The sequence below is a fragment of the Chelonoidis abingdonii genome, chromosome 2, assembly GCF_003597395.2.
Source record: "Chelonoidis abingdonii isolate Lonesome George chromosome 2, CheloAbing_2.0, whole genome shotgun sequence".
NCBI lineage: Eukaryota > Metazoa > Chordata > Testudines > Testudinidae > Chelonoidis > Chelonoidis abingdonii.
The window spans coordinates 132,893,186-132,909,700 of record NC_133770.1 but is presented as its reverse complement, the minus strand read 5'-3'; the positions used below and the strand labels follow the sequence as shown (position 1 = coordinate 132,909,700).

The 16,515-nt window shown below is 36.2% G+C and overlaps 1 protein-coding gene across 2 annotated transcripts in view; it reads right to left on the bottom strand.

The window, feature by feature from the left end:
- Positions 1-16,515, bottom strand: part of ADCY2 (adenylate cyclase 2) — a 393,903-nt gene that overhangs the window by 66,895 nt on the left and 310,493 nt on the right. For both annotated transcript variants that reach the window (XM_032786515.2, XM_032786517.2), the window contains 2 exons: positions 13,019-13,116; positions 3,482-3,566 (listed from right to left, as the gene is read on the bottom strand). In XM_032786515.2, the coding sequence (XP_032642406.1) occupies positions 3,482-3,566; positions 13,019-13,116 (183 nt within the window). The remainder of the gene's footprint in view (positions 1-3,481; positions 3,567-13,018; positions 13,117-16,515) is intronic.

Sequence of the window (16,515 nt, the reverse complement as noted above, 5' to 3'; positions counted from 1 at the left end):
ATCTTCTGACTTATAAAATTCTGTTTTAAGCAAACCAATCCCGCCTACTTTTGATTGCTCCTCTGATACAAGGAGGAGAGAAAGAAAACGAGGTGACACAAACATGTCTGGCAAAAAAAAGTCCGGCAGTAGGTACTCAAACAACTCCTCTCATCAGTTGCCACTAATCATTCACTCCCCCCCTCCCCCCCGCTCCTGTTTGTTAACCCAGCTTTTAGGTACACTCTTGCTATCACAGCCTCACAAATTGTCAGTAATTTTCTACATTGCATAATTTCACTTATCACCCATATTGCTGACTCCACTTATCTTCCCCCTATAAACATATTGTTTTCAAATAACAGCCTTATCTGTTCTGGAGCTTGAAGCCAACCATGCAGCTATATATGGAGAGCTGAGGATTAAGTACAAGAGAAACTTTACAGGCTTAAATTAACAAAACATACTCCATTAATTCAGTGACAGCTAGAAACTTGGATCTAACTTCATACATTAAATCTTTAAATGGCTATTAATGAAGCTGATAAGCATTGGTGTTCTTGCAAGATTCTTGTTCTTCTCCATAAACTGTCTTGTCTCTGATAGAATTCACCCATCTCTGGATACTGTAAAAGGGCACCCTCAACTTAAAAAGCTTCAGTTTTGTCAATTGCTTTTTACCAACTATAGTATAAGTAATGCTGCGTAAGATTACTATACATGAAAGAGGTTAGAGGAAAAAAAAACTAATATTTCAGTTTATTTACTTTGGGCACTTGATGGCATTATGTGTATAGTCACTTTCACTATTTTCTCTGTTAAATCAGTACATCTGTTTTCCCTCTTGCTTGTGTAAATCTTTCACACCAGGGAAAAGTTTGAAAGAGCGATTGTAAAAAGCACAACTGAGAGGTGGAAAGGGGGCATGGGAAAGGTGAAGTATCTGAAGCTAGTTAGCTCATTTAAAAAAAATGTCTTGATTTCAAGTAATAATGTCATTTAAATAATCTGATTATGAGTTTTATCTACAGACTGCATACAAAAATATTTCTAAAAGGCAAAATATTTGTTTAGCAAATGAGATACCTATCACCCTTGTAAGGGCTTCTCCCTTCAGTCTCTCAAAATTCATATGACATAAACTGAACATTTCTATGCAATCAGCATATACTCCAGAGGGTGAAATCCCGGCTTCTCTGAACTGAATGGGAGTTTTGCCATTGATTTCAATGGAGCCATGACTTCACCCACTGTATTTTTTTCATGAAGTAACTATAAATATTTCCAGCAGAGTGTGCTTCAAGCAAGGTTTGTTTACCAAGTTGTGTTGTTTCTCTCCTTAGTTAGGATTATATTAAAGTGTTCATTTAAATAGGGAAAATAAATGAAAATGATTCTCCAGTTCTACTTCTTTCCTCCCTGTGAACATATGCACAAGTTGTACAAAGTTAATCACCAATTAAGCAGGAGAATTTTTGTGGCAGACCCTTGTTATCATAATGACAGCACTGTTCTGAAGCCTTGTGTAACAGAGGTTAATACTATGTAAAATATTCATCAGTTATTGTTTTATGATACTGAATCTATTTAGTTTAAGTAGGAATGAAACTGTAGGTTTTTGAAATCCTAGGAATCAGGTTTCTCTTACAAAACATTAAAAAATACTGTGCTACCAAAGGACCTCTCCTAATAACTAGAGAGGAACATTGAGCAATATATATCACATGCATTTAGACCCAGACTTTCCAGGTCAGCTCATGGTAATGGCCAGACTCTAACCTCAGATGTATTGTCAGCAGTACTATTTATTTAAGAAATTTGCTATTGGGCATGTAACCAAGTACATGTTTTTAAAACTTCCTCATACATGAACATAGGATCTTATCTCATGTATAGTCATGGGGAACTGTATTGTGTACTAGTTCCCTGTCTTGACAACAACCTCACAAAACTCTTTGTCTATTCAAAGAATTCTTCAGAAGCATAACCAAACTTAATTTTCAAACAATCTTGTTTTTGGTTTACTGCATATATCAAGCCCTTTTTCATTTATAGGTGCTACTTGATTTTTGTAAGGAAGATTGATATCACCTGTTTTATATGCATCTCATTGCTCTGCTTATTCTAAAAATATTTTTATGGTATTCTTTAGTTCTAGCTTGGAGTTCTAGCTTAGAATCCTCTAATTTTCTCATATCTGAACTAACTTATACACGGACTGATTGCTCCTCTTGTATTAGGGTCCTCAATTATCTCATTTTTTCTGAGAACCCAAATACAATGACTTATTCTCCATCAATCCCAGAATCTTCTCTTTTCTTCCTGCTTCAGTTGAGTCTCTGACTGGGTAGAAAGTGCAGAGCATTAATACACTCCAACTGATACAAATGTATCAGTCGGAAATAATCCTATGATTGGTTTCAAAATGGAAGAAGCCATTGGCAAATAAAGACTAAAGAATCAGAAGAGCTTAATTTTGATTTAATACGTCTGTGAGATGACACAGGATGAATGGCGAAAACACATATTAAGTAATTAATGTGGAATTATACCATAATTATATAAATAATGTCCACTTGATTTGTGTTAAATATTAAGAGCCAAATTCAGCTTTCATACACCATTGTAAAGCTACAACCATGTCCTGGCTCTCAAAGGAGTTATACTGTATCTACCCCAGCATGACTTAAAGAAGTATTTTGCCCTAAAACAATAAATATTTATTAAACATTCTCTTAGCATTTAACAAAATATCATGTAAACATGCTGCTCAGATGCAATATTTAAATGATCTTTTACGCAATTTACAGAGAAGAAATTTGCCAACATCTTGCATTAAGTATGAGAAATACTCAAATTCTACACATTAACAGATGGGCTAATAAGTAGATAGTAACATTAACAGTTCATATGGCAACAGTATTTTAATATCAAATTTCTGTATATAGTCTTCTGTCACTATATTTAAATTACAATAAATATTAAATTTTTTATTAAATACAGATTACACAGTTGTTTAATATTTAAAAATCACACAAAAATTCCATTACAACATAAAAGTATTTACCAAGTAAATTAAAAATAAAATCCCAGCCCTCATCCATGCAAAGGCAAAACACTCTGCACCTTAGAAAATAAAGCAAATCAGCCTATTTATAATGTAAACCTGTCACAGACTCTGCCCCCAATTGACATCAATGTATGAAAGATTGTCATCACATTGACATTTTCTGTTTTTCAGATAATTCAAGAAGCTGAAAGTAAATTAACCTAGGGGAATAAACCCCTTGGAGACCCGGACCTCCATGCCTTACTCTGAGAAAATCTCCATGGAAACTAATGGGAGCTTTGGTACAAACAGCAGGAATAAACTGGCAGTTATTAAACTGGCATTTTTCAAAGGTCACAGGATCTGGAAAAGACTATCATCTGTGCTATGATCTGGCTTCTTATATATAAGAAACTTTATAGATCACTGAGTTAATATTTTCTGATTACTTACCAAAAGCTGTCCAGCAAAACAGATAAAAAGAATGAAGGAAAGCAAGAGAAATGCCACCCCAAAGGAAATTCCAAGGATAGATGTTCTATAAGACAATACGAAAAAAAGTTTATTAGACATTACGCAAACGATGTACACAAATCTACAGTGCAGCCTTTCTTTTTTCAGAATGTTGGTAAAAACAGTTAGAAAATAACATCCCAGGCATTAATCCTGCCTAAAATGCAATTTTCCAACATCAATGACCCACGGAAACAAATTCAATATTTTACCAGAAGGCTAATAAACACTACTTCTTAGTAAGGGGCTAATTTTTGTGTACCAAATTACAATTTTCTAAATCCAACCATATCAGCAAGATTGCATTTAAAAAAAACCAAAAAACACATTTTAAAAATATGATAGTTATGTTCCCACCCCGCCGCCACTCTCTTCCTTCTCAACAAAGGCTGAACTATCTTCTGTTTACATTTTCCAAAAAATGTTTCCTTGGGCAGAGTCCAAGCCTAGAAAATTTCTGCTCATTAAGAGTTTCAGAAAATTATGAATGACTGAAAACAGTGACTTATAACATTATACCACTTTATATAGCTGTTGATAGTGATTTCTGCATTGCTAAATGTTATTGAAGCAAAGGCAATTGATTTCTCCTCTCCTGCCGACATAATATAAGATATTAAACACCAGTTGTCTTTACAAATTCTTAAATGGGAGCAGACATTTATAGTATGTTTTCCTATAGCAACTCTGCATTAGAAGAGAATTTTATTGCTAACCTACTGCTATTTAACTATTTTAGAGTCTATTTAAATCCAAAATTAACAGTAATAGCAATATAGGTGTCATAGAAAGGAAACAAAGTGAAAAAATAACAACAAAGAAAAACAATCAACTCTGATAAGGAGTCTCTAATCCACCCTTTGCGGGTGGTACCAAAGGGAAAAACCTAGTGTAAATATTGTCCATATATGCCCATTAAACACAGACGAGGAGAAGCAGAAACCATATGACATTATATTCCCTCCCCTAAGATACTGAAAAGTCCTTCCATGTAAGCACCAAGGCCAGCCATGATGAACCGGGCCAGGTGGAGAGGGGAGGGCAATCACTCCATGAGGTATTACAATATGGTCACGTGGCAGATTTTCCCATAAAAATACATTAGAGTTAATTGTCCTTAAGGAAGTATTGACTCTTGCTCTGTGCTTTGGGACTGGGAATGAAGAGATGCAGGTACAGTCATGGCTATCCTACCAATGGCAAAACAGGAGTTAGCTTTACTCCTGGGGTATGGGAGGAGGGGAAGAGCAGCAGCACACAAGGCCTAGTTCTTAGCACTTATCTGCAGTTTTACCTACAGATCTTGAGGCATCTGCAGAGTTTAAAAGTTACTCTCCTTGGCTCCTCTGTGCATCAGCAAACCTATTTCTTTGCCAAACATGATACATGGGCAACACCTGGATGGAGCTTTCAAAATAAGCTTTCTACTCCCGCAGGTTTTTCTGTTTTATGCCATACTATTGCCATTTAAAATAATTTTTTCATGGGTCAGTCAATAGTCCACATGCACATGTGAAGACAGAGGTCCAGATCCTCATAGGTATTTACGCAACTAAATATCAATGAGATCAATGGGAGTCAGGCACCTAAATGCCTTTGAGGATCTGGGCTACTCTAAAAAGCTTAAAATATAAAAAGATAAGTGACACACAAAGGCTGGGAGGAGAGAGATGCAATCACATACATATAATTTTTACATATGTTAACACTTGCAATCGTTAAATAATAACAAACCTATAGAGTAAGTGCCAGCTCATTCCTTCTGCCTCTCGAGCAAGCATTCATTTGCTGACTTCTAGGAGTCACAACAGAAGTGGGTATTGAGGAAAGATTTGATAGAGGAGAAGGTAGTGGCCTTATAACCAGTTTTTGGAGGGTATTCCATATGTACGGGCAATGCGGAAGAAGGCATGAGGACCACATATAGGCAGAATAGAAAGGCATTGCTGATAGAGGGAGAGGAGGTGATTTAATAAGAGGCCAGAGTGGTCAAATAAAAGCAGACTTGTGAAAGAGGCTTCAAGATCTGGACAAGAAGCTTATACTTGATGTGGGGAGGCAGTGGAGCCGTACAAAAAGTAGGGTGATGTGCTCTAAGTCAGTGGTTCTCAAAGTCAGTCTGCCGCTTGTTCAGGGAAAGCCCCTGGCGGGCTGGGTCGGTTTGTTTATCTGCCGTGTCCGCAGGTTTGGCCGATCGTGGCTCCCACTGGCAGCAGTTCGCCACTCCAGGCCAATGGGGGCTGCAGGAAGGGTGGCCAGCACATCCCTCGGCCTGCACCACTTCCTGCAGCCCCCGATCAGCCAAATCTGCGGACGTGGCAGGGAAACAAACCGGCCCGGCCCACCAGGGGCTTTCCCTGAACAAGCGGTAGATCGGCTTTGAGAACGACTGGTCTAAGTAACGGCTGAAAAAAAACAATCTTAGTAGCTATGTTTTGTATGTGTTGAAGGGGAGCAATGTCGGTGTGAGAGTAGCAGAAGACAAGGAAGATTCAGTAGTCAAATGACAGATGATGAAAGCTGGGATGAGAAATTTGATTGTCTGGACAGAGAGAAAAGGAGATATCTTAGAAATGTGGTAAAGGAAGAAGTGGAAAGTTTCAGACAGACTTGATGTATGGGCAAGAGAGAGGGAGTGGCCAAAGGTGACCTCTCAGGTTACTTACAGGCCTGACTGACAGGGATAATAGTGGTCATTTAAACAGTGAGGAGCCTTTAAAGGGTTTTTGAGGAAAGATTAGCATTATGTTTTAATTGTAAACTTACGTAGTTTCACTTTGCTCCTAAAGCTACCAGAATGCAGCAGAAATGCGAAACAAGCTACAGAAAAATGAAATGCCAGCATTTTAAATACTGACCATGGGAAAATTGCATCAGCAATTTACTTTTGTCATTGACATGCTTTAAGTTTTCAGGAATGTCATGGAGTATCGTGTACAGCAGGGGTTCTCAAACTGAGGGTCAGGACCCTCAGAGGGTTGCGAGGTTATTATATGGGGGGGGTCACAAGCTGTCAGCCTGCACCCCAAACCCCGCTTTGCATCCAGCATTTATAGTGGTGTTAAATATATTAAAAAGTATTTTTAATTTATAAGGAGAGGGGTCGCACTCAGAGGCATGCTATGTGAAAGGGGTCACCAGTACAAAAGTTTGAGAACCACGAGTGTACAGAATACTGCATGAAGCAAGATACCAGAGTATTTGGGTAAATAATTTTGATATGGCAATGTTTTTCTTGCGGCACTTCTCACTGAAGTCAATGGGAGCTGCAGTGTTTGTGAAAATCAGGGCACTTATTTAATTGCCTAAATGTAGCTTTAGGTACCTAAAGTGAGGCACTCCAAATCTGAAAATCTTGGTCCAGGTTTTTACAGTAAAGATATGCCTACTCTATTGTGTAAGCTCTCCACATGTACTGTAGTAATTTATCAGATTCTTTTTATCTGCTTGGTTCATACAAATCATTTTGGCAAAAGGGTATTCAGAAGCCTTCAGGTCTATTAAGGATTTTACTATACCTATTTGAATACTCTCATTTCCAGAAGTTCCATCCCCAAATGTTATCATTATTTACCTCACTGAGCTCCCTGATTGGCCAAGATTTTATGATCTTGCCTGTGGAAGGAATGATTTTTGAAGTGGGATGAAAAGATATAAGAACTCCCTGGTTTTCACAATACTTATAACTATGAGGAATTGATGATCTTGAGCATCCACATTATTAGCAGCCTCTTATTCTTATGACTACATTGGGATAACTATATTTTGACCAATTCATCTTTTATGAGATTGTTTCAACTTGAAAATATATTAGTATTATATACAACTAATGTTAGCAATATTTTTATTGAAAATACTGATTCATTGTAAATGCAAAGATATTAAAAGATGGGGCGGGGGTGATTTTTCTTGTCCCCCACTTATATTACTGTAACAGAATATTATGTGTATTACTGAATATATCTTTAAGAATTCAGTATATGCTATGGTAATTCATGCATCTGTTTCTTCTTGGAAGGGAACTAATTTTCATGTTCATAATTGTTTGACTGCAAATTCTATTCTTCACCTAAAAGCAGTAAAGAAATAATTTTTAAAAAGATGGAAGTTGTACATGACAACACTAAATTTAACTTTGTTTTTGTAATCTAACAGTAGCTACATCCTTGGGGATTTGGCTGAGCCTTCCACAGATTCAGTCAGTGCAAATACTTTAATAATACAATTGCTTCATTGTTGAGAAAAATCCTTTGAATTTTAAAACTAATTTTCAGTCTTTTTTATTTCTTTATTAGGTGCAGCAGAAATAGATCATAGTGGTGTAGCTTTTCCCTCTATTCTATTTTGAAAGCTCGCTTTCAGACAAAGGTGCTGCTTTTGTTCCTCATAAAATTCAGCCTTGCTCAGCTGGACACTGTTCTAATCCCACTCAGAACATGTTCCTAATAAAATCTCATGGAAAGAACTACATGAATCTTCATGTATGCATGACAGAAGACATGATGAATAATGCTGTTGTTGAACATAGATGCCTGTCAGAACAAAGCCCAGGGAAGAGATCTCAGATATAGCCAGGGACAAACCCAGTACAGGCACGACTGCAAACCCCTTTACTTATATTGATGAGCAGTCACCCAGGCAAGTGTCCCACTGAATTTGATGGTGAGCAGTTACTCACAGGAGTAGCCCCAATACGAGTAAATAGTTCACAATTTAGCATTCTACATTTCAAAAACCAATAGTGCCAACTTATAGTCAATCAACTATATAAAACCAGTGTAAAGAAGGCAAGAAGGGTGTAATTTGGTGTTGGTTACAAGAGATGCCTCTGTGATCTGAACAAGTTGTAAGCAAGGGAGCATTACTGGAAGTCCTGCTTTGAGAAAATGCAGTGATCAAAGCCTTATGGTCATTTTAATGTAACTGTGTATCACAACTGCCCATTAATTTTTTCCAAGATACACTGAGTAACCTGATTGAATTTAACTTTATGCTTGATACTATGCAGTTTATTATGTAAAGTAATTGATTTATTTACTCAATAAGAAAAACTATTAATAAACAGTGTCATCACAGGATAAAGAACTTCAGCCAATCACACTTCCGAAATATGAAATGTTATAATAATCTTCCAAATATCACATAAATAGTGACTCTTATTCACCACTGTATTACTTCAGTTGTATGTCATTGCAGTTGGTGTTACAGCAGCAAAACAGGAGTAATATAATACTAAATCAGGCCCTATTATGGATCTAGTTCTAGGTCCAATCATCTCTCTCCATGTTCACTCAGACCATTTCCTTGATTTTTTAAAAACTTTTACTTTGCTGTTATGTGTATCTACAGTCAACGAACATCATCCTGGAAAGCCTGGGAGAGCATTAGTACAGAATTGCAGGGGGAAAAACGTTTTAATCTTCTGTTAAAATATAGTTTCTTGAACAGTCTTTGTCTTGTGCCCAAAGGAATTATAATAGCACTGGAGTAAATTTATTGTACATGACTTTTGTGATTATCAGATACAACCCATTTGCAAATGCAAAGCTTTAGTGTTGTCCACAAAAGCTGCTAGTTGCCTTGCACACTCTTCCACCATTATCTTTTAATTATGGACAGGTGAAAACCCATAGCCTGCTTCACTTATAAATGTACAATTCATTAAAAGTTGTCTGACTTCATTTATTTGTTTTATAGGATTAAGAAATACAGAATGTGAACCTTTTAAATATGCATTGACAGCAGGAAAAAATCCCTAGGGAAGAAGGTATATTTCATTTTTATTAAGTAGAATTAATTCAAAGAGGATCATCACATATGCCACAATATTTATAAGCACAATGTTATTATTTGCAATTTGAATTGAATTTATGAAGAATACATTATGTTTTAAGCAAAACAGAAAAGTAATAATTGTCTTATAATTAGTCATGTGTAGCTCTGGATTAGTTATTCAGTTTGAAAATGGCAAAAGTAGCAATTGCATAATCATGATTGGCACAACTTTGCTTTCTCTATGTAACTCATTTTCATTAAAGAGTCATTTTTGATAAGTTAAATAGCAGGGCGGTGGAAATGGAATAAAAGGACTTGATTCACTGTCATGGGCTCAAGAGACTGACCCTCTTAATCTATATGGGCAGGATCAGTATCACACTCATTAACTGACAGACCCTCATTGGCAGAGGCTGCCAAGGAATTGCATTGAATCAGTTCATCTTAATTGCTCCCTAGCACAGTGTGAACTTTAAATGAAGAGTACTACTTTGCCTTCCTCAAGGTAGACTTTCTATAGCAAAATCCAAACAGCGAAGTAATGCCTGATATTTATAACCATTACTTTATACAATGAACTTCTATAATATCTTCAAACAGAAGTTCTTAAATTGTGTAAGAAACATCATTGAATTCAGAACATGCATGAGCAATCACTATTAGTATTATCCTCATTTTACAGATAAGGAAACTGAGGCAGAGAAAAGTCAGCTGACTTCCTCAGGATCACATAGGAAGTTTGTGGTTAAGCTGAAAATAGACTCAGATTATTTTATGAACTTAATTTATGTATCTATTGAACCTTCTATAGATTCATTTAGTGTTAATTAAAAACACTACTGCTTTATTGTTCAGGAAAAACCTCAAGGCTAAAGGTTATGAGAGAGTACTATTGCTGCCTCTTCCCCAGCACAGAGGTTCTCTGTACAGTTAGGTGGCCTCTGAACACACCTACCCAATTGGGCCTGGCAAGTTAGGCAGAGGAGCAACTATCTTCCTCAGATGAGAGAAAGGTGCCTCCCTGCAGCCCAGATGTTGGTACCTAACGCTGTGAGAAGGATAGGGTTTAGGACACAATCCTCTTGTCAGCATCTCTCATTCGCTAGCTTAGGCAGTTCCTTGCTAGTATGCTGACTTTTGTGGATCGAATTCTAAGGTGCCTGTGTCTCCCCATGCACTGTATGGAGAACACAGATGCCAAACTCAGGCTTTGTGGATAACAGTGTTGTTCCTGTGATTTTTTTAGGTGCCTAAAAGTTAGGAGCTGCAACACTCAGTGTCACAATGCCTAAGTCCCCTTGTGGATCTGGGCTTCAGATCATATTAAACTGTTAGGAGTTTTGAAAAGCAGTAAGAAAAGGAATAATGCAAAGGGATCTAAAAAGGTAGAAACATGGAGAGGAAACAAAATGAGATTCATCTTGGAAAAATGCAACCTTAAAATGAAAATGTCTGGGCAAACCCCAAATAAATATACTTGGAGGGAGAAATCTATGCAGAAATAATGCTGAAATATATGCAAGGCTAATAATGGACAGGAATTTACTAAGATTATAATTTAGTAATTCTACAGAAATGTGCAATTTGGAGTGTCTATGCAAGAAATCACACGACAAGAGTCAGAAAGTTATATTTACTCCCTATACAGCTCTCTTGCCATCACACCTGGAAAAATTCATTCAGTTCTCGGCAACTCATTACCAGAGAGATTGACAAATTGGAGTGAGTCCAAAGATGAGCAAAATGATGATGGGGTACAGGGATTTTATTATGAGGAAAGATTAAAAAAGCTAAATACAGTATAGCTTGCCAAGATGATTGCTATTGTCTGCCACACCAGTTAATAAATATTTGAAGGGTGTTATGACACTGAGAAAAGAGAAGAATTGTTTAGGGTGGTCCATGATGGCATAACTAGAAGTAATGGGAGAAAATGAAGAAAGGGTAAATTTAGGCTTTTTTATAGTGATAGGTATTGATTTGTAGAACAAAATCCTAAGGGCCATGGTTATACCATCATTGCTTGGGACTTTTACAACTTGACTGGGCAAAACACTAACACATATACACTGCCCTTGCAGACCAATGGACTGAGTGATCTAATCACCTGGATGGCCTTTTCGATCTCTACCTTCTATGATTCTGTCTCTTGATTCCTGATCCCAAGAATGATTCAAAATCATATTTTCCTCTCCAAAAAGAGGGAGCAAGCAAATATTAAATTTTAACCTTGTTGAAAATGCAGTGAAAATTATAAAAACAATCCATAAACATAGACAAAGATAAACAAAAGGTCAGAATTTGCCCACAGATACACATACACATATAACTCTGCACATATGCAAATATGGGAAACATTTGGTCCAAATATTATAAAGTAATTTGTCTTTTATGTTTTGTTTTACTTATTCTTTTTCTGTATTATTTTCTACTCTGTTGTTTTTTTTACACATATTAAAAACATTTAATCTAAAATGTGAGTCAGAACCAAATATTGCACTCTAAAAAGTAATGAGTTTTATGCTTCACATTTTCTACTTTGTAAAGGTGTTATGTAGCTGATATGCTGTTACTTTTACAGTTTAAAATGTACCCTTATGAAGAAGAAAACCTCTTCTAAGTTTGCTTCATGGGGAGAAGATGAATCATACTTGTTTTTCATCTTGTGTGGCATGGAGGTGAGAACATGAGATTATACCAACAGATACCTCCAAAGACAGGTGCATAGTTTCCCATGTTAAATATGGCTCCTGTGAGAAACTGTAAATATTTCTGAACTTCGAGTGCAAATAATGCATTTAAATGATTTGCATATCCAAATTAAGGCAAAGAAAAACGGGAAAGTAGAAGTCCTGTCTATTACACAGTGATAAGACCAGGCAGTAATACTGTTAACCTAGCAAACTAGTAAAGAGTTAAACCTCTGCAACCAAACAAAAAGTTAATGTGCCAGATAATGTAATGTTGTAAAGATTTACTGGAACTGCATAAAACAAAATGTTGGTAATCTGTTTGCTCTCATTTGGTTGGATGAACAATACTCTAGTAAACTCTGAAAGGCACAGATTGTTTCTGGTCCTAAGGGGAGTATGCAAGGCAGGAAACAAGGTCAGTTGTAGTCCCGGTACTTGAAAGAAATTCACTAGAGATGTTCAGATGCAAATGTTCATGCTCTTTAAAAATTTAAAATAGAATTGTCATGAAATTTCACAGAAAAGTAATATTTAAGGGATGCAAAAAACCCAGAAATTAAATGATGAACATGTCCATAGATTAGAAGGTCAGAAAGGACCATTGTGATCATTTAGTCTGACACCATGTATCCACAGGCCATAAAAGTGACTTTAGTTACAACTGCTTATGCAAAGCATTGCATACTTTTCCACACTCATTTCAGTTTTGTCCTTGCCCCATCATAGATCTATTTTGTTTAAAAAATAAAAATCAAAGATGATACAAGTATTAGAGCATCAGAATATTATGATATTTAAAAACAGAAGTTACATAACCTAGCTCTGAAGTAATCTGGAAGTCTCATTCATATGTTTCATTCCAGTCTCCATGAATTAACAAGTGCATCCCAGCAAATGCTAAATTATTACCTACAGTTTAAGGATACTACCATTTTTTATTTATGATCCAATATGTAGCAATACAAATGCACTGGATACAAACTAGGAATTTTTAATAATATTTACTTACTTTGGTAATACAAGAATCTGCACGATAAAAATGCAGAAGAATATGAGACAAGCACATGTCACATAATACTTGAATGCTGGCAGTGTAGTTGTTCTGTACTACAAAATAAATTAGAAATTGTTAAAAGTACAGTTCTGAAAATAGATAAAATTGCCTACTAGCCTAAGCTGCATTTTAAACAGGCAGATATACATAAAAACCCTTTGGTAAAACTTAAATTTATTTTTTCTTCAGTAATTATCCTCCCCACTCACAAAGCACATGAGATATTTGGAGTCAGGTATTGTCATGCACAGCACTGAAGCTTTTGCTCTCTTTCCACACTTTATAGAGTACTTCTTCTATCAAACTGAAATGTCCATATATTGTATCAACCCAAAGAGCATGATTATAATTAAACATCCTAGGGGAGAGAAACTTTCAATTTTGTAATAATGTTCAATTTTTCATTCTCTTTGTTCTTGGAAATGGCCAAACTATTTTGACTGAATTTCCAAAACAATTATTTCCTGGAATAAGAACAAGTCTGCCAAATTTCAGCCATAAAGAAAAGTAATGGATGAGAAAGTTACGGGAAACTACAAATTAATAAAAATTCTTGTGCAACCCTAGCTAATGGTATAGGTGTTACAACACATTCCACTTTGTCTAGGAGTGACCCACACCCCATAGAAGGAACTTGCAATTACATCTATATTCAGGTTGCCTAACACTTTCTATTAGAAAATATTTTTGTGATGTTTTTCTGAAAGGTTCTCACAAGTCTATTGTTTGCAATAGGCCTTTGAAATTTGGCACAGTTATAGTCTATTAGTGTAAATATGGTGATGTCATTAAATTATATGCATGCAATTCCATCCTTCTCTTTATAAATTCCTAATTAGTTTACACAGAAACATATTTAAAAATAAGAAATAAAATATTTATCACAGGAAATGCACTATTTGCGAGGTAGAAATAGAGATGTCTCAAATCTAAACCAATAAAGTACTCTAAAATAAACGCTTTAAGTATTATAATTGTTCAGGGTCTAAGAATTCAGGGAAAATATAATTAAAGGACAATAGATCAATGAGTAATTTCATAAGTGCTCAAAATGCAAACCTTATAAATGATAAGTGAATTGGTTGTGTGTTTTAACTGCAAGTACATCGCTATGTCTTTATACTAAAGGCCAAATTCTGCCCTGAAATACATGTACAGAACTCAAAATGCATGTCTATGGATGGAACGTAGCCCAAAATGTGAATTCTAGGAATTTTCCCCTCAGGCACTCTTGAATTCTGTGGCACATTAAAAACGATTTCTATCAGATGGTTAAATGAACTTTAAGGTATATATATATATGAATATATTTGCAGTTGGTTCTGTTGTTGCAGATGTTGAAGTGGTTTTTCATATTTTAATAGAACCACTGAACACTTAAGGCCTTGAGCTGCTGTTATAAACTCACAAGAAAATTCTAACCCACTTGATAATTTGTTTTAATGTTTCACATTTCTACAGGCTTGCAAGAAAATCATGTAATTAGTTTCTTGAATTCAATAAATTGTTTCTCTCATTACTTTGGTTTTCTTTCAGATCAAATAAGGCCCAATCTTTCTCTTACTGATGTCAACGACAAATCTCTCACTGACTGCAGTGGAAGCTGGGGTTGCCAACCCTCCAGGATTGGCCTGGAGTCTCCAGGAATTAAAAGATTAATCTTTAATTAAAGATTATGTCATATAATTATATCTCCAACCAAATATATCCAACCAAAATTGGCAATCCTAGTGGAAACTAGAGTGAGCCCATAGACAATAAAAGAAATTGGAGAAGGAAATTAAGAAGTTGGATATGAAAATAATTATTTGTCACATGGCAGCACTCAGGAGCTCATATAGTGATCAGGGCTTCAGTAAGCTCAGCAATGTGCAGATACTTAAAAAAAAAGTCCCTACTCCAAAGAACTTGGACCCTGCAAAAGCTTACACATGCGCTGAACATTAAGCACAGAATATTCCAGTTAACGGGTCTACTGAAGCGGTTAAATACACGTATAAATGTCTGTAGGATTGGAGCCTAGCATATCATTTCCTCTCCTCCACTCAAACTGACTTGCACTTTTCCTCCTTCTCTCTCCTGCTCTTTCTCTCCCCATCCCACACGCAACTCATTCACTTTCATCTGAATGTGAAGAATGAGGAGGGAAAAAGAGCTGACAGGAGAGAGAGGCAGAGAAAGGAGAAAGCAAAAGGGAGACAAGAGAAAATACAAGAAATAGAGTGATGCTGCTCATTCTCTCATCAGCAGGACTAATTACTTTCTCTCCTGAAGGAAGAGATTCATAGATTCCAAAGCCATAAGGGACCACAGTGATCATCTAGTCTGAGAGAGAGAGAGAATCCACAACAATCCTGTAAATTGTTCCAATGGTTAATTACGCTCACTGTTAAAAATGTACACCTTATTTCCGGCATGAATTTGTCTCACTTCAGCTTCCAGCCTTTGGACTGTGTTATATCTATCTCTGCTAGATTGAAGAACTCAATATCAAATATTTGCTCCCTCTGTAGGGATGACTTGTAATCAAGTCTCCCTTTAACCTTCTCTTTGTTAAGCTAAATAGATTTTAGAGTTTACCACTATAAGGAAGGTTTTCTAAAGCTTTAATCATTTTTGTGGTTTCTTCTCTGAAATCCTCTCCAATTTATCAATGTTCTTGAATTCCGGACACCAGGACTAGACGCAGTATTCCAGCAGCAGTTACATCAGCACCAAATACAGAGATAAAATAACCTCTCTATTCCTACTTGAGATTCCCTGTTTGTGCACGAGGAGCTTGAAGTGTGTTTCCCCCCAGTAAAAGGAGTACAGCAGCAGGGCAGGCTGGGGGATAGAGAAATGAATCCCTTCTCCCTAAGGTTCTAAAGGTCAGAGGAAACGATAGCTCTAGAGGAGAAGCAAGGGAAAAGCGTTCTGTGACCCCTTTCCTAGTTGTGCTGTGGGTGAGAAAGAGGCTTCTGTCTGCCTCATACTTCAGGTCCCCTGCTGCATGTGAGCACTCTACCCAGGAACACTTCACATTGCTGTTCACTATCATTCTTTTACCTATACACATCAAGTTAACGTCTCCAATGTTGTAATTTGGCAAACAAAAAAGAAAATAGACACATTTACCATAATATTTTGAAAATGTTGTAAAATATGAGTACAATTTTGTAAAATGACTGTCCATTAAAAACACAAAAAATGTGAAATTTGATAAAATATACATTCTTTATATTGAAAATGTCCTCATTTACCCATATAAGACCCATATTTTCTATTCTGTTTGGAAATCAGGTTTTCGCTTTTCTTATCATATTCTAGTTTAACAATAACACTTAAAAAAGAGAAATCAGATCTCCACCCATATCCATTCCCCAGCCTTACCACACGATATGCAGCACTTAGTGCTAATATTAGCCACTTTGTGTGGTGTGCATCCTGGAAGGTAAGATGTACTGAATTCT